At 41.6% G+C, this 21,419-nt stretch overlaps 1 protein-coding gene across 9 annotated transcripts in view; it reads right to left on the minus strand.

Annotated features, from left to right (window-relative positions):
• PDE8B (phosphodiesterase 8B) overlaps nucleotides 1–21,419 on the minus strand; it is a 303,711-nt gene that overhangs the window by 193,254 nt on the left and 89,038 nt on the right. Inside the window, exon 1 of one of the 9 annotated variants that reach the window (XM_077139367.1) lies at nucleotides 7,856–8,251. The exons of the other annotated variants lie outside the window; for them this stretch is intronic. Within the exon in view, the coding sequence (XP_076995482.1) occupies nucleotides 7,856–7,879 (24 nt within the window). The 5' untranslated portion in view covers nucleotides 7,880–8,251. Of the gene's footprint in view, nucleotides 1–7,855; nucleotides 8,252–21,419 lie in introns of those variants that run through there. 9 annotated transcript variants of the gene reach the window in all.

Genomic DNA, 21,419 nt, shown 5'->3' on the forward strand with positions numbered 1-21,419 from the left:
TGGAGGCTTTTCCATCTTCCTTTCGCTCTGTGAGCTCCACATTCTGTCTCCTATTTTCTCTTATTATTTACTACTGAGCACGTTTTCTCACTCAAAGCTTTCAGTTGACCACACTCCATCCCCACATGTGGGATCCCTTCATCCTGACCGGCCACAGTACAGACACGAAACACACTGTTCCTTCTTAGACTGGGGGAAGTGAATGAAGACTTGTGCTTCCTGCTCTATTGTTAAGGGGTGATGTTCTCACCAAAAATGAAAACGTGTTTCACCTACAAAAGATGCAGCCCAATTTATTTCCTGCTGAATAAAGATGCAAAGAAAAAAAATAGAAAACAGGAGGGTGTGAGCAACCTAAGAGGAATGCCTCCAAGTGCTACCCAGAAATAAAATCCCACTGTGAACACAGGCACTCCTCTGAACCCACATGTGGAAAACCCCCTCTGCTGCTGGAGGCAAGGTCAGGGATGGTTCTAAAAGCTGGGCATAGGCCCCAAACACGTAGATTAATGAGGACATCAGGACAGTCCCTCATCCCATTGTTAAGCCTTAGAAAGGACAATGCTGGCAGCCCCTTAGGCATCTGCCAGCACCTTACAGGTCTGGTTGTGTAGAGTAAGCCCTCCGTAGACAGTCTAGGTAGCTGCCCTCACACTGCAGGGGCCCTGGCGACAGGTCTACACCCTCTGATGAGGGGGGGTGACTGAGAGCCTGTGTCTTAGTTTGCCAGAGAAGCTACGACGAATACCACAAATGGGCTGGCCTAAGTGGCAAGCATTTAACATCTCACGGTGGTGAAGGTTCGAAGTCTAAAACCAAGGTGCTGGCGAGACCATGCTTTTTCTCTAAAGTCTGTCGCATTCTGGCTTGTCAGAATCCGAGTGTCCTGGCTTGCATTTCGGCCTCCCATCACGCAGCAGTGCCCTTGCCCTGTGTCTGCGTTTGCTCTGACGTCCAGCTTCTCTTCCCAAGGCCTCCGGTAATACGGACTAAGGTCAGGCCTCATTCGGGTTGGCGCCCCTGAGAGGACCTTAAAAGACCCTCTTCACAAACAAGCCCACACTTTAAATACTAACACATCTTCCAAGAGCCCTGTTTACAAATGCAGCCACACCCACAGGACATGGATTAAGATTAAAAACATCTTTGAGAGAGCACATCATTCCACGTACTGCAGTACTGTCAATAATTAGCAGTCATACTATTTTGTAAACATGCTAGTGATGAATTAGAAATAAAGTAGCATAATTCAGAAGCAAATCTTAGAGAAACAAGTGTGGTTCCCAGAATCTTGCCTGTTATCAATCAGTGCTTAACTTCCTCTTGGTTTACACTGTATCCTGGTCTACATTAACGAGAAATACTTAACAAACTCTTTCACTTCTCCTTCTCCAAAGGCCTCAGGTTGTATGCAGACCCAAAGGAATTTGAATCACTCCTTCATAGTATCTTTTTCACTCTCCACAGACATGGCATTCCTCACGACAGCATTTATATGTCTCATAGTCAGGTCCCTTACTCAGGACTATAGGCTTGTTTCGTTAAGGAGAAGTCTAACAGGATGGTTTCTGATGTTTAAGCCACTGGACTTTTTCTAGACTTTCTAAAGATCCCAGGTCATTTTTATTTCTGGACATTTAAAAGCAATTGAAGACAAATAGTGACAAATAGCTTTTAAACAGAGACAGTTTATCCCCAATCCCACAGACTGAAGGGTCCTCTTGATCAATATTTCCTGGTGTTTCTCCATCTTTGGTCAATATTAGAATGGTCATGATTTTATTTTTTAATCATTTTTCTAATGAAGCCACAAGATACCTTCAGAAAACTGACCAACAACTGATTAAGATGCCAGCCTCAGAGGAAGTCATCAATAAAATGTCTTATGAAATTTCCAAGTTCGACAAAACTGATAACTATGGATATACTTAATATTTCCTAATTTATCAAATCATTAAATTTTAGATAAATTTTTTTGCAGATGCATTTACATACAATGGGAGCTAATTTTCAAACATCACTTTTCAAAATGCTCCTTTCAGGAAGAGGTCTTTTCTTTCCAAATCAGATGGTAAACTGATGCGCTGATTTCTGAGGAATACTTTGAGTAAGGTCTTAAATTTCTACTGCCATATTAAAGCTTTAAAAAAAAAAAACAACTTGAACAAATTATCTGATCCTTTATATATTTCATTAGTATAATTCAGTGTAAATGATAGCTTTTTTTGCATATGTCAAACTTTTTTTCCATGTGAAACAGGAAATTAAATGACTTAAAACCGAAATAAGGATCTCTTTGGAGATCACTTAAGAGTCAAATTGGCACAGACCTGCTAGGATGCGGAATCCATTTTGACCACTATCATGAACTCTTGTCCCACCTCCAATCTGTTTAAGAGAAGCCTGGGAATTTCTAGAGTGGGAAGAATGTTGTAAAGAGTTGTTAGCCTTGTAGGCATTGCTGCAGCATTCCCCATCTCCTTCAGAGGAGAGAAGGGAAGAAGCTATTGCCCCTCTAAGCAGGGGGGCAGGAAGAGAACCTCTCAAGAGAGTGGAAGTACTTGCAGAGAGGAGGCTGGCACCTCCTTCCCAGAGGGAATTCTTGCTGAGCTGCATAACGTAACTCTTAGGCCTCCCCATGCTGTCAAGAGAGAAGGAACAGAAGAGATCTTAGGAGAGTTGCAGCCATAGATGGTACAGACAGGGGCTTGTCTGGAAGCTGCCCCTACTGGGAGAAGGAAAGAGAACAGAGGGAGCAGTCTATGTTTCCAATGTGATGGGCCAGGTGGCTAATGCAGCAGCAGAACTGAGCCACCCAGGATGGCTGCCTGCCACTGGAGCAAGGTGACACCAGTAGGAAAAGGCTGGAATTGTGCCCATAAAAGCAGGAACTGGGAGAGGAGACAATGACAAAAGGTCAGCTGGCAAGTGCAATCCCTCAGTCAAGTGTGTTAGGGGGAGAGGATGGGAGAGTGGACAAAGAACCACTAAACTCCTCATGAAATACCCTGTGAGAAGGTATTCAGTAACCCAAAGAGGCTGACGGACAGTAGCTGCTGTGTTAAAAGACCCAGGTCCCCACCCCCGTCTTTTACTTCTCACCACCACCAACCCTAACTCCCACCCTCCACCCCCGATGCCCAGGTCCTGAGGAACCACAAGACTATATAAGAGGCGGAGCATGGAAAATTGAGATAAAGGACCAAGCACCTCTTTTCCCTGCTGCAGGCTCCCAAGGCAGGACAGCCCAGAGGGAAGACACTTTGAATTAAATCATGGGGGATGGAAGTTGTGATTTAGATCAGACTGGACTTTTTAATAACAGAAAATAAAACACAAAAGCTATGATATATGCCTGTGATATAATTCAGGGACACAAAAGAAAGACCTGAAAAAACAGATTTGAAAGAAGTGATAGGAGAAAAAGGAATCTGTTTCCTGATTGTATCCTACCTGATCTAGTCTATTCCTTAACGTGTGGGGATCCTTGCCACTTACCGTTTCCAGTTTGGGGCCATGGAGAAATTCTCAGACCCAACTAATGCTTAGACGTTAAATCAGTTACGGTGTAAAGCAAACCTTTTTGCTCCCAATCCTGTGTTGTGCTTTTGCAAACCCCTTAGCATGGCCCACAAGGCTTTAGGCAATCAGGATCCCACCTACTTCTCTGGCCTACCTTGGACGACATACCCACCTCCCGCCCCCAACTCTGCTCCAACGACACTGGACTATGCTGGGTTCTTCCAGAACTCCAGCTCTCTCTGACCTCAGAGCCTTTGCACATACCTTTTCTTTTGCCTGGAACACTCTGCTCTGAATTATTAATGACCAAAGGAGGTGTTGAAATCTCTGGTTATGATTATGGATTTGTCTATTTCTCCTTTCAGTTTTATCAATTTTTATTTCATGTAATCTGAAGCCCTATTTTTAAATGCATAAATTTTTAGTATTGTTATGTCTTCTGATTCATCTTTGTTATGAAATGACTATATTTATCACTGGTAATATTCTTAGTTCTGAAATCTGTTTTGTTTGATATCAATATTGAGTTCCAGCTTTCTTTTGATTCGCATTAGCATGGAATATCTTTTTTCTATGTGTCTTTTTATTTAAAGTGGGCTGACTTACTGGCAGCCTATCGTTGAGTCTTGATTTTGATTTTATGCAATCTGATAACTTCTGCCTTTTTATTGAGGTGTTTAGACCATTTACATTTAACGTGATTACTGATGGGGCTGGGTGTATCATCTATCATCCTGCTGTTTCCAACTTGTCTCCTCTGTCGTTTTTCCCTTTTCTCATTTTCTGCCTTCTTTTGGATTTATGACGAATCATAAAATACATTATGACTAATGTATTTTATCTTTTTTAGATTATTATGCCTGTTTTTTTTTAAGTGAGGGTTCTTCAGAAACATTCGCCTCAACCTGTTTTGGGTTTGAGATTTTTCCTAAAATGTAATAGTTGGTTCCTCATGCTTTACAAAGTTTAGGGAACTGGAAATAACTTAGAAATATCTCCTTTTCCATCATTCTGAACCCCAGTGGTGTTGGCACATGAATACAGAATGGAAAAGAAGGTGCAAAACAGAATAAATCCGCACAGAACCCAGAACACACCCTTGAAGTTATTTATTTAGGCTCTTTTTCTTTAGGAAAATGTTAACGTGGCTGGGTTTCTCTGTAATCCGCCTTTGTTTTTAACATAAAGGGGGGAAAGTCTTCCAGTTATTGAAGACTGCTAAGTTTGGTTCCAATTAAAGGAGAATATTTATTATATGTGGAAATAAAGCAAGAGAGAAAAAGTATTTCTGTATCAGACTTGCAAAAACCACCACAGAATTTTTTAAATGCAATTAAATCAAATGAGATTATGATAAATATAACAATGCACTAGAATGTTGAATACTTAATGAAATTATTCACACACTTAAATGTAGTCAAGGAATGATAAGTAGACCAACCCATACATTAGAACAGCTCCCAAAAGGATTATGCTTGTTTTGTAGTACATAAAAACATGATACAATCATTGCTTTCATGTATTATTTCCAGTTGTAAATGCTCTAGGGCAAAAACTATTTTAAAGTTATGAAAATAATTTTATTACTGTAACTAACAATTAAATGATGATGATAAATGGCAAATAATTGTAAACAACCATTCCTGAAGAGATAGCAAGAATCCACAAGTTTAAATCACACCTTGTCTGAACCAAAGCTTTTAACCAGTGATTAATAACAAATACAGATTCCCTTCTAAATCTGAAAATTTCCGGTCCAGAACCCTCTATAAACTAGAAAATTTCAAGAAATTAGCTGAACTAGAATTTTCTTTGTCATCTACAGCAACAATGACCATTTATTAGCCAGCACTTATTCTCATGGAGTGCCTAGAAGATGGGGTAGAGGCTTCCAAACAGGTCCCAAGTATTAGTTCCTTCAGGGCTAATTTTTCCTTTGTCATTTGGTCACCGAATAGGGAACTTGTGCTTTAGTAGTTACCTTATAACCAGCACTGAGCCTGTGTGTGTGTGTGTGTGTGTGTGTGTGTGTGTGTGTGTGTGTGTGGCAGGCATGTACATGTATATGTACACACAGACATAAATACACAAAAGGAAAACAAATATGAGAGTAGTCCCTCATTTACTGACAAGAGTATAGACCCGCTCCAGGAACCACCAAACTCCTCAGTCAAACACATCAATTCGTCCTGTAACACCAGCTCACCTAGTACTTCCCAGCAGAGTCAGGCAAAAGAAAAAATACCCATATTAGAACTTAACAAGGAGGTTTCCCTTTTCTCTATCTCCGAACTCACTAAATAATTCTAAAACTTGGGAAACAAGGACACAACTTCTACTGAGGCCTGACGTTCTTAAGAAGCTCCTAAGGCAAGAAGGTAGAAGGCAAAGAAAGCAGATGATGTACATCTACATGCATGTCTGTGCGTGTGTGTGTGTGTGTGTGTGCGTGTGTGTGCACGTGTGCATGTTCTCAGGAGGGGCTGTGCATGGAGGAGGCTGCTCCACCCACTCAGTGTCCCATCAGAGCCAGAGAATAAAGATTTTCCTCAAAAAGCCAGAAAGAAGACAGATCTTTCTCCTCTTTTGACCAAGGATTGCTCCCAGAAAGGACTGGCGGGTCTTCCACCCCGAGCAAATGCCTCACAGGATTGGAACTGAGGACACCCAACCTAGGAAGAGGCCATCTCCAATCTACGAAGGAGATGTGGGCCCCTAAAGGGAAATGACCACACCGAAACCAGAACAGGCCGATCTCACCAATGGAACAGGACGAATGGAAGAGACAGAGGAAGAAAACATTACAGGACAAAGGAACGTAAACCCTCAAAGTAATTAGAACACAGAAAAGATTTTCTGGACTAAAAAGATTTTGCAAAATTAAAAAAATTCAACAATCTAATTGAAAGAAAATGATCACGCCTGAGAAGGAAATAATGATCTGGAACAGGTTCAGATGGTAAATATTTTCGGCTTTGCAGTCATACAGTCTCTGTTGAAATTGCTCGGTGTACCACTGTGTCACGAGCAGCGACAGACAACACCTAAATGGGCGTGCTTGACTGTGCACCAATAAAACTTCTACAAAACGGGCAGCAGGCTGGACTGACCATGGGCTAAATCTATAGATCTAAAATAGCAAATGAAAAATCTTTCACAATGCAGGGGTAAAAACTGCAAAGAAATAGATTCAGACAATTTAAAATGTAGAATCAATAGCTCTAGAGGAGGAAAAAGGTGAAATAACTGAAGAAAACTCACTGTAGGAGTTAAACTTACAGGTTTATTAACCCGGCATATTCTGTTGAAACATCTGAACTACCAGAATCAAGAGAAAATTTTATAAGCTCCCACTAAGAAAGAAAAAGTTACCTAGAAAAGGGAGAAAACGAGTATTAGAAATCTCATCTTCAACACTGAAAGCTACAAAATGAAGGAACAATTTTTGATGTGACAAGACAAAATAAATATGAATAGTCTTCCACTATATTAACAGTAACCTGCAAGAAATAGAAAAACAATTCTATACATAATAGCAACCACAGCTATAAAATAACTCAAATTTAACCAGAAAGTCTAATGAATATTAAGAAAATTATACATCTATTTTAAATTAATATTTCAACTTTAATTAATACATAAAATTTGACTCTAAATCCAAAAAGTTCTTAGAGGAAACGGAAGCAAAGTTTATTTTAAAGTTCCCATAGAAGGGTATATTACAATCACCAAGAAACTTGCAAAATAAAGAAAGTGAGGGGAAATTTACATCAGATTAAATCATACTATAAAGTCATTGTATTGAAAACAATATGTCATTAGCACGGGAATAGATAAATATATCAGCAGAATAAACTAGAGAAACCAGAAATAAACCCAAGTGTAAACTGGAAACAATATATGACAAATAATGGAAGTGAAGGACTTGTTTCATAAATGATACTGGCTACAACAGTTATCAGGCTGAAAGGAAACAGATGCTGAACTCTTATTTCATATGAGATTCAATAATAAAATTCATGAGGATAAAAAACAGAAGAAATTTAGGAGATTATTTTATAACACAGCATCAGAGAGAATTTCACAAGCAAGGCAAAGAACAGGAAAGCTAAAAAAGAAATAACATACGTTCAATTTTAATTATTTTACAACAAAACGCATCATTAGATCAAATGATGTGGTAATGGTGAAAAATGCTACAAAGATGAAAAACGAGGTGAATGTTCCGAATAAACAGAACTCTTTCAAAACTGATAAGAAAAAGATAAGTATTCCAACAGAAAATTACATACAGGGGGTGACTAAGAAATTCACAGAAGAGAAATGAACTTACCAATAAATATATGATGTGACACATGGCCTCACAATAATTACAAAAGTGCCAACCAAGACCAGATATTTTTCAATGCTCACATTAGCAGGGAATTTCTAAGACTGGTAACTTCCGGTGCTGGCAACTGTGTGAGGAAACAAGCATTACACTGCTGGTGGGAGTGGGAATTTCTGAAATCTTTTTAGAAAGTGATAAGGCCTGAGCCCAGAACTTCTCACTTTAGGGAACTGATCCTTATGAAATCAAAGTACCAGATATGAAAATAAAAGTAACAGGGGCTGATTTGCCCACAAACTGCCCACTGGACAAGCTGTCATGCTGAGGACAAGGACACCCCTGTCCTGCCACACCCTGGCTGTCCGGACTCAGACCTGGGCCCCCAGCAGGGCTGAAGTACAACGAGCAGAGTCAGGACCTCCCCGACGATGGGGCAGGGGTGGGGCAGCAGTCACTGATGCTACAGGTGGCTGCCCGGGCAGGGGTGCGGCAGCGGTCTCCGGGCAGGGGCAGGGAGTGGGGGACTGAGACCCCACCCAAGGGAGATGGGGAGGTGGCAGTGAAGGGTGGAGAAGGGCAGGTCTGTGATGACCTGACTTCATTCACCAAACACAAATCCAGATACTAAATTACTAAGCATTTCCGGACTGTGATTACAGAGCAGGAAACCCAACGAGAGCCCTCCTGAGCAGGGAACCCCTGACACGGCACTGGGTGCACACACCCTCCAGGTCGGCCCAACCCACAGCACGGCCGTGAGATGGAGCTTACTGTAAATTTCAGTTTACGCACAGGCGGAGAAACAAGCAGCTGAAACCAGCAGAAATCTTGCCAGAGAGTCAGGCAGAGACTAACCGGAAAGGAGAAGAAGTGAGAGGGCCTAGCAGCAGAAAACAGATCAAAATCCAGAAAGAGAGCCCACCTGAGTGTGAAAATACTGACAACGACTCTGACACCTGACCGTAGGAGAAATGAAAGAAGGGCTGGAAAGTGCAGGAGATCAGACATGGCCATCCTGGGAAGGCACCACTCCTGGAAGAGGGAGGAGACTGGAGAATTACCTCCTCTGGGTGCTTGGTGGTGAAGGAGAGAAAAGAGGCACGGGAAGAAATTAAGATCCCTTAGACACAAGAGTCACTCACACCAGTCAGGAGACACGTCAACACTCATCTTCCCAACATGCACCCTCTATTAAAGAACCCACACTTTCCTGCACTTACAGATGAGGGCGCAAACAAACTAAGAAACCTAGTGAGCCCTCACCCCTGCCCGCATGGAATCACCTGCTATTGCTGGTCCATCCCAGAAAACATAACTCAAGAAGAAGAGAAAATGGCAGGCACAGAAGCAATCAGTCAACACTGAAAAATTGATAAAATAATAAAAAAAATTTAATTTCAATTATGATTCTTTTCATCTCCAGTAACAATTAATGTTCTAACCATTATTCAACTTAATAGAAAAACAAAGACTTTTTTCTGTGAAAGGCAGAAAGAAATTAAATGCATCATTATACACCCGGCTTTTGGAGTTTGGTATAACAATACAACAACTAGAGAAAAGAGGTGGTTAATAAATCCATTAGAGATGGAACCTTAAGAGAGATTATTTTTCAGAACAATTATTTCAAAATTCTAATGGCTGAATTTTCTAAATTGGAAAGTAGTTATTCAAATAGTTCTGAAATCATTTTTGCCTGCTTTTGAGACAGTTCTTCATCATGATTGTTTTCTGAGCACAATTCATATCTTTTAAAATTAAGAGGTTCACAGTATTCAAGTTACTCTCAATTTCTGAAGAGTTAACACTTAAAGCTCTTGCAAGGAATTCCATCCTATATAATCCGGCTGCTAAGCAACAGGATTCTTTTGTAATCCTTTGTGATCCACAATGTATCTGAAAAGGTAACAATAGACTTGAAAGGTAACATCTTAACATGTTTCAGATAAAGATACAATCACATAGGTTAGGTCATTCTACTTAGGCCCACCCAAACTCCTAATGCCTTACTTTCTTTTATTAACTTTTCAGCCATATTAATGAAGAGAATATGAAGGCACATAACATATAGAAAACTCAAACTTCATTACAGTCCATTCTACAATCATATTAAATATACACTTAGGAGCTAGATGTAGATCAATTTAATCAAGAGAAAAATATTTTCTATTCATAGTACCCATCTGCGACCAATGACATCAGCTGGCATTGCCCCTTTTTAAGGTCTAATTTCATATTCCACATCTAGAGTTAAGGCTGTACAACTAAGAACTCCAGGTATCTCAAGCTTTTACCCCCAAAACGTTTGCTCTGGTCTTCTCAGCCCTCCTTAGAGAGCAATGTCAAATGAAGACTGCTGAAAGAAAACTGTACTCACTGCAGCTGTCTTTATGCTGATGAAATTTCAGATGGATAAATCTATACACCAAATGATCTTAAATTTCTTTTTCTCTAATAATTGGAAGGTTTCTTCTAAGATGCAGATTGAAAATATTAAATGTTTTGAGTGGCTTTTGTCAAACATTTTGAAGTCTGGTGTTTCAGAGACAGGAATTTGGCATCTGCAGATTTGAAGGAGAAAAATTGCCACAACAAATGTACCTGTGACTATAAACAGCATCTCTCATGGTCAACTATTTTTAGGGTTAATCTCTACTTATATTAACCCTTCACTTGAGTCTTCAGGTGGAAAACATAATTTTTAACTGCTGATTTCCACAGTGCTTCATCCTTTAAAATCTGTACTCATTTATAATAAAATTGCAACACATTTGGAACATTGTTTTCTTGTAATTATTTCAAACCAATGCATTCATATATGAAAACACAACTGCCTTTGGAGGAGTAGCTGATGTTGCCTAAACCAGCAGATGCTTGCTGAGAAGACAGGGGATTGGTTCCTGTTCCTGGTACTCCAGTGAATGCTGCTTTTCCTTGAGCTGTATTTATAAAATAAATTGCTTCTCTCACAAATTATATTTCACCCCCAGAAGTACAAAGCTCTCCTTTATGAGAGGATGTGATGTCATAAGCAGAGGGTTTGGACTGGGTAAAATGTGACCTCAATGGAAGGGCTGAAATAGAGAACTGTCTGCTCAAATCAGATGCTTAGAAGGAAACAGAAAAATTAATGGGAAAAAATGAAATTGGAAATATTCTTCCTCATCTACCAAACCACCAGTTCTCAACCATTCAAAAGAAGTTCTCATTCCTCAGGGCTTCATCTGCCAGGAAGAAGGATGATATAATTATACATATCCTCCTCCCAAATAAACAAATAAATACAGGAATGATCCCCTCCTACTCTGTCCCAAAAAGAGAAGTGCACTAGAAAAGGTGCCATAAAAGCATCTTCCTAAACAAGAGCAAACGCAGTTTTTGGACCACCAACCTCACCATATGAAAGTCAGAATTGGGGATCCTGCAGTTCCAGTAATGGCAGGTAGGAAATCAGGACCAATTCTCCCAATAAGAACTATTTAAAATACAGGATAAAATATATTAAAACACCCTATTAACAGTATCAAATGATGGTATGGTAGCCCATGACAAACTCTGGGATCTATCCTGTAACTACCTGTCGAAGAGTGCTTTGAAAACTATTGCTTTTTTACTTCTTTGCTTTGTATATCTGTTACATGATTTTTTAAAAAAAAGTTTAAAAAAAAGTATTGAAGAGATATCAATTTAGTGAGGAATTGCCAAACCAAAATCTAGATCAGAATCCAGGTGGGTATAATTAGTACCCAGTATTTACTAGCTTTGAAGAAAGAATTGTGAAACTGAGCTTCTCATTTTAATAGCTCCAAGGGCCAAGGAGGACTAAAGGAAAATCCAGGTACCACCAAAGGTGGAGATGGGGTGAGCAATCCCAGGTTCACAGGGGGACCCCAGAGGGATGCAGCTCAAGGAAAGGGTGAACCCAAAGTAAAACAGCCCTGGGGCATGCTGGAGCCTGCTTGGCAGCAAAGTAATCCAGGGAATCTCAATCCTTGAACTCAGATTAAGCAGGTCACCCCCCTTTCCCATGGAACCCTGGCAAAAGCAGGAAGAAAACCTCTAGGAAGGAAGGTATACAATCATCTTAGGCCCTAAAATATCTCTACAAGTAATTTCACAAATATACTGTTCAGCACACAAAGATAACCAGACTCAGGAGCACACATATGTAAAGATAAGTGAGAACCAGGAGAAACACATACAGCCTTCAAATACAGAAATATCAGATATGGACTATCTACACTTAAACCATTCAAAGAAATAAAAACAAACCTTGAAGCTTTCAGTAGGGAACTGGAAACTATAAAAATATACATGGTAGACAAAAAAGAATCAGTTAGAAATTTCAGAACTAAAAAAAAATGCAATAATCAAAATTAATAAACCAGTGGGAGGGTTTAATAGCTGGCAAGATATAACTGAACCAGAGAACTAATTAACCATAAGTTGTCAGAAAAATTACCCAAAATGTATCACAGAGAGACAACAAAAAAAGATGAAACAGAGAAGAGAGGAAGTAGAGGAAGTGAGAATGTCTAACATGTATTTACTCGGCTTCAAGAAGAAAAGGAGTAAAAAATGAGGCAGAAGCAACATGAGAAGAGATCGTAACTGAAGATATTTTAGAACCAATAAAAGATGTCAATCCGTGGGTTCATGAGGGTCAAGAATTCTCAAGCAGCATAAATTTAAAAAATCCACACCTAGACACATCCTAGTAAACCTGCAGAAATCCAAAAACAAAGAAAATCTTAAAAACAAGAAAAAAATGGCTTTCAGATGTTCAGAGTAGCCCCTTCTCAGCAGCAACAAGAAAAAGCCAGAAAACAGTGGAACAATATCTTCCATGTGCTGAAAAAAAAATAACCACCAAACTAGAATCCCAAACTTAATGAGACGATGCTTCAAGAATGAAGGTGCAGCCCAAATACCCCTAAAGATTGGGAAAAGGATTAAAAAAGAAGGAATAGCTATAACAGACAATCAGGATTTAACAAATGCGTATGAGTGCTGAATCATTTCATTAATATTTCTTTTAGTCTCCAGTGTCTTAGAGCAGCTAGAAGGAAACGCCTGCTATTGTGGAACTATAACCCATATAGTTCAAATTTCAAACTCAGAAATTTGTTCTATAACTACTTCTTACAGTGTACTTGGAAAGTTACTGCTTTTTGGTATGTATGTTATACTACACAAAAAAAAATGCCTAAAAAAGGGAAGACGTTGCTAATTTTAGGGGAAAAAAAAAACAATGAAGGTGCAATAAACATACTTTTAAACAAAAATAGAGTTTATGAAAGGAGACCTAAGCCAAAGGATACCAAGAGTGTTCTTCAGGCAAAAGAAAAATGATCACAGAAGAAACAGAAGAAGGAATAATAAATTGAAAGGTACATACGTGGGTAAATTTAAATACCACCAGCTGCAGAAAATAATACCTTGCAGGGCTCAAGATTTATAGGAAAATAACAGACATGACAACAAAAGCACGTCAGTCCAGAGGAGATAAACCATCCTTCTATGGCCTGGGACGCAGGGGTGCTAATTCACTTATTTTCTGTGGCAATCAAGCAAAGTTGGGAAGGGGATCAAAGAAAAAATTACACAATCCGTCTAAAAGAAGGCAAGATAGGAATGAAACAAAAGACAGATGGGACAAACAGAAAACAAAACAACAAGTGGTAAATTTAAACCCAAATCTCCCAGTGATTACATTAAAATATAAACAGAAGGAAAGAAAGTTTGTATAGAGTCACAGAGTTTTAGAACTGATGGGAGCTTTAAAGTTACTCTAAATTCCAAATTTCATCTTGTGCCCCTGTTTAACTCAGTTCCTCTTAGGGCAAAACCAAAATCCTTGGCTGGGCTTACGAGGTCCTTGTCAAGGGCCGCCCACCTCTCCTGCCTCATCTTCCCCCACCCCGACCCCCACACACCGTCTCTCCTACCCCCATCCACACTCAACTCTTTGCAGCATCTCAGAGGGTCCGTCTCTTGCCTTCTCTAGCCCACTGCCCTCTGGGAAATATCACAGCATGCAGCTAAGGGGACAGCTCCGCAGTCACGCAAAAGCAGGTTGAGACCAGACTCTGCCATTTAGGAAATGTGACCTTGTGCAAGTTTCTAATGGCCCTGAGAGCCTTTCTTCATCTAAGGTTGAGAATAGCACCTATCACAAAAAGTTGTCAGAATTAAATGAAATAATATGTTTAAAGTGCTTTGCACACTGCCTGATAGTAAGTGCTCCATATGCTAGCTTAATTACAATTAGTTGTGTTTTTTTTTCCTTCTGTGCCCTTAGCCTAGAAAATGCTCCTCTTCCCCACCCCACCCCCTCTTTTACTAGGCCAACTTCCGTTCTTCTCAAGTTTGACATCACCTCCTCTAAAAAAAAAAAAACTTCCCAAACCCCCCAATTAGTTTGTCCGTGAGAATTTATCCCTATAGAGGTACCGGCAAACCATATTAAAATTGTGTTTTACTTGTCAATCACCCATCAATTAAACTGTAAGCCCCTTTAGCATAGAACTGTATGCTATTCCCTATTCTATTGCCAGTTGCTGGCAAATAATAATTACTGAATACTGGCTGGTTGGATGGTTGGAGAAATGGGATGGAACAGGATGGGAGCATGGGGGGAGCTTGGGTAGGGAGTTTGGGGGGGGAGCTTGGGAGGGAGGGGAGACTGTCAGGTTAAGCAAACTACCTGGAGCCAGTGTGTTGGTTATTCACCTGCCGTCTCTCAGCCCCAAGCTCACCAACTCGGCCATGATGCTGGGACCAGGAATACATCATCTGTATTTCCTGGAATCCTTTGGCTGCCGAGTTTCTATTAAGATTGGCCCATGGGAGGCACTGGGTGGAAGCAGGAAGAGGTAGGAAGAAGGGGTTCTCTTCCCGTTTCCAGCCCTACTCAGCATCTCTCCAGCATTAGAGGACACCTCAGTTCCAGCCCCCAGCTTCTTCTGGCACTCCCAGCACCAGTCATGCAGGCCCCCCACCGCCCGCACCCAGCTCCGTGGTTCTGTCTCCCTGAAGTTATTAATATCTGACCTACCTCATCATACCCTCTCTGCTCTGCCAGCCCTCCACCCTGATATAACCATCTCCCTGTGGTAAATCCCCTTCGCTTGAAATACCAAGTATAGCTTCTGTTTATCTAACTAGACCCTGACTGATTGCTACAAAGCTATTTCATAAAGGCAAATGTGTTTGGAATCCAACCTAATAAGAATTCTCCATACAGCATTTATCTTTACAAAAAGGATACTCCTGAGCTGTGCTAGCTAACAGCAATATAACGAGAGCTACACATATAATCTTAAACCTCTAATAGCTACATTAAAAAGAGAAATAAGTTTTAACATTTTATATAACCAAACATATAAAAATATTATTACTGTGACATGCAATCAAATTAAAAATATGAATAAGATATTTAATATTCTTTTTCCATACTAAAATTTCAAAATGTGATATGTAGTTTATACTAAGAGCACATGTCAATTTGGATGCTAAGTTTTCAAAGGTTAGGGTAAAATGTAGTATTACTAAAATCATAAAGTTGTATTTAATGAAAAAACATTTTATACTACTTAAATTTTTAAATTAAAATGAATCAAAATTAAATGAAATTTAAAACAGTTTCTTCGTCACACTATCCAGATTTCAACTACTCAGCAGCCACATGTGGCCATCTGACTGGACAGCGCAGCTATGCATGTTCCAAGGGGCTATAAAATATTCAGTAAAATCTACAAGAGAAGAAAATGCACATTAATGGTATTGTATGTTTGTGATTATCTCGATAAATTACTTGAAATGCCCTGATACTGAACAATTAACTTTGACCAGCTAGTGTGCAATTCCACAATAGCAGACTCCGGTGTTTCATTCGTTTTGTATACTTGATGCTAAGCACAGTGCATGGCATATACAGGCACTCAGTATGAGAGCAACGCATGGACTACGCTGATGCGGGATGCTGCCCCACTAGTGTTTCTCATTGGTCTGCAGTAACTTGCAAGTATATAATTCAGAGCTTATGGGCTGAACATCTTCATACCAATGCTATCAACCTCTTTCAGACATTGCCATCATCACGCCCGCAGCATCCTAGAAAACTGTCTACAGCTCTCATTATGTGCAAGGTCCCACTCTAAAGATATTCTATCACTCAATCCTCCTAACAACCTGTGAGGTAGGTACTATTTCTGTTGCCACTTTACAAATGAAGAAACTGAGGCACAGACAGGTTAAGAAAACTTGCCTAAGGTTACGCAATGAACTGGCGATCTGACTCCAAAGTCCACGCTCTTAGCTATGACTGTTGAGCAGTATCTCTAGTTATCAACAAAACCGTCTAAAAGGACCCAGAAGGTGGCTGAATTGCGCTAGTACAGACGCCCATTTAGTCGAGAGTACCTACGGCATATATTTTATAATTTGACCTAGAAGGGAAACACATCCCACGACATTCAGCCAAAACGCACGTGCAGAGTAACGACATGTCTCCCGTGGCCATTCTGCATCCCCTGCCTGCACCTATGAAGCAGGAATTCCTTGGCCCGGGATACACTTGTTCTCTGGAGTTGTTAACAAAGTCTGAATCTATCAGATACCCAGACTGAGGGGTCAGCACAAGACGGTGACAAAATCATCCAAAGCTGTAAGAGGCTAAGCTCCCCCTCCTCCCCCCGGTTGTAGGCGCTGGAGGGGGGCTTTCACTGGGCAGGTAAGAAGGCAGAAGTCATTCTTACATGGAAAACAGACCATGTCTACCTTTGCTCAGAGAACGTTCAGCTTATGAAGAAGTGGGAGGCTCCCAGAACCTCAAGAGGACTTGCTCAAGTAGGACATTTTCACCCAGGAGTGCGGGACTTGGGGAAAACTGTCCCTGACCCAAGCCCCTCCACTGTCATGCAACAGACCTGGCCTAGCTCAGGACTAGGAGAGCCTCTCCCTCTCCTGAGTCATCATAGAGGGAGAAAGGAAAGGGGAATAACTGTGCCCCATTAGCACTGAGCAAGGGTTTCTGAATCATATGACCTTTTTTCAATTTCCAGCTTTAAAGGGGAAATATCTTAAACATATTATTTAACTGCCCTTTTCTTAATGTGTAAAATGTGGATACTATCTACCTTACAGAGTTGCTGTGAAGATGTAAATGCGATAAACCCATCTAAAGAGCCTAGCAGAGACTCTGATACACAGCAGGCATGCAATCAGTGCTGGTTTCTTCCCCTCCTCCTCCTTGGGTGAGAAACTAGCAGTCCACAGATGCAGCGTTTGCCCTTAGAACATTAGTCGCATTGCATTGTTTGGGGTTATGCTGTTTCCCTTCTTAAAACTGAGGCAATCAAGAAAAGTAGCAATTCAGCAATTATATAATACACTGTACAAGATCTCAACAACAGAAGGAACCTCTGCACACATCTTTTACGAGGGCTCCATCAACTCATAATTGTTTTTGTTTTCACAAACCTTTATGTTTTCCAAAGAATGAAATCCACGCCCACAGATACTTCAGTCAAATGGTTTTTTAATACTACAATGCTTGCCCCCAAAACACAATTTTCCTAATTTTCACCAGTGGAAAATGAAGTGCTTTTAGAAGTCCTTCAGGTGAACAAAAAGCAAACGGCCTTGGCAGCTGAGAAGTGGAGCTGCCACTAACACTTTCCCCGATTTTCTTTATTCTGCCTAGTAACTGCTGCAAGCATGGCATCTTGCATCCCACACACTTTTTAGACATCCATTGCTTCAGAAAATGCTGCCAGGCAAATGAAGAATGAAGACAAAACTTGGTTCTAAATGTTTTAGAGTTCTCTTTGGGTTATACTTTATTTTGAGGTCTTTTTGCCACTTGGAAATCAGGGACATTAAAAGACAGAGACTCTGAGCTATGTCCCCAAATCTACATGGCCCCAAAAGTCAAGAGGCCAGACTGAGATTTGACTTTGCTACTCACTAGCACTGGATCTCAGACAACTCATTCAACCTCTCTGCAGCTGAATTTCCTCACCCCTCATCAGAGCTCCACACGGTCATGAGATCAAAGTCAGAGGGTTTGGGGTGTGCCAGGTGCAAACAGATAAGTGTTAAACGCAGGGTTTTTATGTAAAAACATGAATCATTAAACCTGCTACTTACATGGATACAATTTATTAACCACTGGTGGCATCAACTGGAAAATTCTGCTTCTGATATTGAAGCCAGAAATCCTTCCAGCCAGGTCCTAGTTACAGGAATGGATAAATACTTGGAAACAAGTAAATTTCCAGAGACTTTTCTGGCATAAATAGACTTTCACTTTCCCCACAGAGAAGGAGGATTCTAAGGCCATCTGCGGTCCTGTGGGGGAGAGAGAGTGGCCGTGCTTCATCACAGCAGTGCGTGCTGAGCTATTTCCGGTGGTGATGACATGCGCCAGGGCTGAGGAATTTTCTATCACACTAATGCCAATGGACCACGGTGAGGACAGGGAAGAAGTTAAAGCTCATTCAACAAAACACACTAATTTAATTTCTTAATTCTTGAGGATGTAAAGCGTGGCACTCCATTCACAGTGACAAGCTCTCCCTTGCTCCCCATCAAACAGAGGGCGGCTGGCCCGCCTACACCTGGGCCACTACAACACGTACTGGGACGTGTTGAGAGCCTATGGATATCTGTTGAGAGCCTACCCTGGGCCAGGTACATTCCAGCCCTGGGGTCTACAGCAAGCCCTGCCCGCAGGGAGCTCGCAGTCGTGACCTTGCTTACCACCGCTTCGCCTTCCGCGGCCGCCAAGGGCACGCTCCGGGTCGGAAGCCCAGGTCTGCTAGCCACTGCCTGTAGTTTTGGGAAGGCCACTTCACGTGTCTACACCTGTTTCCTCAGCTACCCGGTGGAGGAAGAGCAGACCTGGCTTAAAGGTGCTGCTGGACCCCAGGATGCCGCTTGATAAGGTGCCAGCCTACCCACTCGGGTTGTTGTCTGACTTGCCTGCATGGATCCCTGTGCAGCAAATATTTACTGAGCACCCACTTTACATTATATTTTGGAGAAACAGACATGCCCTGGGGAAGAGGGTAGGGCAGCCAGGGGTGGAGGGCAGAAAGGACCCAGTTATCAGGTTGAGGACATAGCTCCCACTTTCCCTGGGGATGCCAATCTCTAGCCGACATGGGCTCCCGGGGAGAGCAGGTACACCTAGGCCCTAGATGCAGGAGAGGCTGCACGAAGGAGGGGACCCCTTCCCTGCTGCGAGCTGTGGACAGTGTCCTCTCTGCAGGGATTTCGTGGGGGTTGGTGATGCTGTGAGCACAATGCCTAGCCAAGGCCTGGCGTGAGGAGGTGCTCCATAGAGGTGGCACATGGGTGGCAGCAGAGCCCGGGTCCGCCCCTGCTCTGGACAAAGGGTCACAGGGCAGGAGCCACTGGGATGGGACTCAAAGAGAGGTCCATGTGAGAACGGCATGGCCCGAGCTCAGGAGCCTGAGGGAGCCACACATGACTGCAGTGCCACCATCATTGTGCCAAGGTGGGGCCCTGGAAGCGACAGCAACGGGGAGCTGCCCAGGTGAGGAGGGCGGCTCACAGACAGGTCTCGGGACACCTGAGTTTCTCAAAATTCTGAGGTTGGGGCCCTGCCCAGGAAGGCCAGGCTTTGAGGGCTACTGGGCCCCATCATACCTGTCCTGGAGAAGATGTCATGGCCCACACATGAACATGAACGTACCATCTTCTTTGTGCACTGCGCAGGTGCTTTATGTATAAATGTAAGCCTTATAACACTCCCAAGAAGGCAGGAACACTTGTTATTCCCACTTTACAGATGAGGAAACAGAGGTACAGACAGGTTAAGTACCTTGCCCAAGGTCTCACAGGTGGTACTGGTGGAACTGAGCTCCAACCCAGGGCTGCGGGCTCTCAACCAGGAAACACCGTGCTGCTGCCGCCACCTCGTCCCCTTGGGGCTCAGCCACGGTCCTCGAGAAGTGGACAGCCTCCCCAGCCTGCTCCAGAAGATCGAGGGGCAGCAAACTTTTAAAGGGCCAGACAGTAAATATTTTGGGCTGTGTGGGCCGTTTGATCTCTGTGGCAACCACTCTTCTGCCACTGTAGCATAAAACCTGTCAGATAATATGTAAATAGATGAGCAGCTTTATTCTCATAAAATATTGCTTATGTTCACTGAAATTCAAATTTCATTCCATTTTCATCGATCATTAAATATTCCTCTACTTTTAATTTTTTCCTAACCATTTAAAAATGTAAAAGCCAATTTCAGGTCACAGGAAACACAGAAGCAGGTTGGGTTTGTCTGAGAGTCAACGTTTACCAATCCCTGCAATAGACAGTACTTAAGCTTTTGGCCTTTCTCTTTCCCTCCTGATCGCGGATGGCCAGAGTTCTCAAGAGCCACCTACCTGTCCTGAGCCCTGCCCCCAACAAGGGCCACCACAGGCCCAAACAGCACACACCATCTAATGCAATAAATCCATCAAATCATCAAAAATGCATTTCTTTTCTATAGTATGATCAGGAGAGAACAAAAAATAAAAGGTGATGGGAAATAAAGGGAGGGGATACAAAATACACAGAGGTAAGAACAGAGGTTCTGGTCAGAGACACCTGACTCCTCTATTTAATAGCTATAGGACCTTAGATAAGTTACTTAAACTCTAAAGCTCAGTTTCCTTATCTGTAAAATGAGGGCAATAACGCACCTATTTCATCTAAAATGCTAGCACAGTGCCTGTCTCTTAGTGAGCACTCACCCACGGCCTTTCTCACAAAACAAGGGACAAAGAGAAGGGAGAAAGGGAGATGGGCATAGAAACTCCAGGGGTATTTGGGATGTTCCAGAGTTTTTCTCTAGCTTATGTCTGCCTGATTTCAACCACGGTCTCATCTCTCTGCATCTAGCTCCATTCATCTCGCTCCATTCTCTGAACAGTTCCTAAAGGACCTGCTTTCACTTATTTATGATCAGGATACTGGATGCTCGATAAATAGTTGTTGTTGATGATGATGATATGACTCACAAGCCTCTTAAAAAACTGAATATTTTGTATATAAAGACATTGGAAAATTACAAGGCATTGTTGGAGATACTTTGGTTTCAACAAATTTTTCCATTTTCTTTTAATGCTCCGAAAAAAACAAAAAAAGCATTTTATTTAAGATACCATTTGTTTTTTAACATTCGTTACTTTATACAAAAGCTTCCTAAGTGGAGAATAGGAGGATATATTTTTCAAATCAATAAAAAAAATCATGGCCTTCACAATCACGCAAAGGCTGTATTGGATAATGTTTTAGTTCGTTGCTATCAGACCTATCTTAGAGGTAACTCAAGTAGTAGTTGCAACGCTTAATGGAGGGAGGTTGTGGGTTTTGTTTTAAGCAATTTAAGAAATATTGTGCATAGTTTTCCTCTATAATGTTTTCCCCTTGCTTACTCTCAGGGGAATCTACTGCCTTTGTCCGCCTGATGATTTTGTTTTAAACTTTCAACTAGGACCTCGCCTCTCTGCCTCTAGCTTCCCAGCCCTCATCCTGGTTCAGAGTTTCTGAGCTG

Source organism: Tamandua tetradactyla, chromosome 21, assembly GCF_023851605.1.
Source record: "Tamandua tetradactyla isolate mTamTet1 chromosome 21, mTamTet1.pri, whole genome shotgun sequence".
In the NCBI taxonomy this organism is placed as follows: Eukaryota; Metazoa; Chordata; class Mammalia; order Pilosa; family Myrmecophagidae; genus Tamandua; species Tamandua tetradactyla.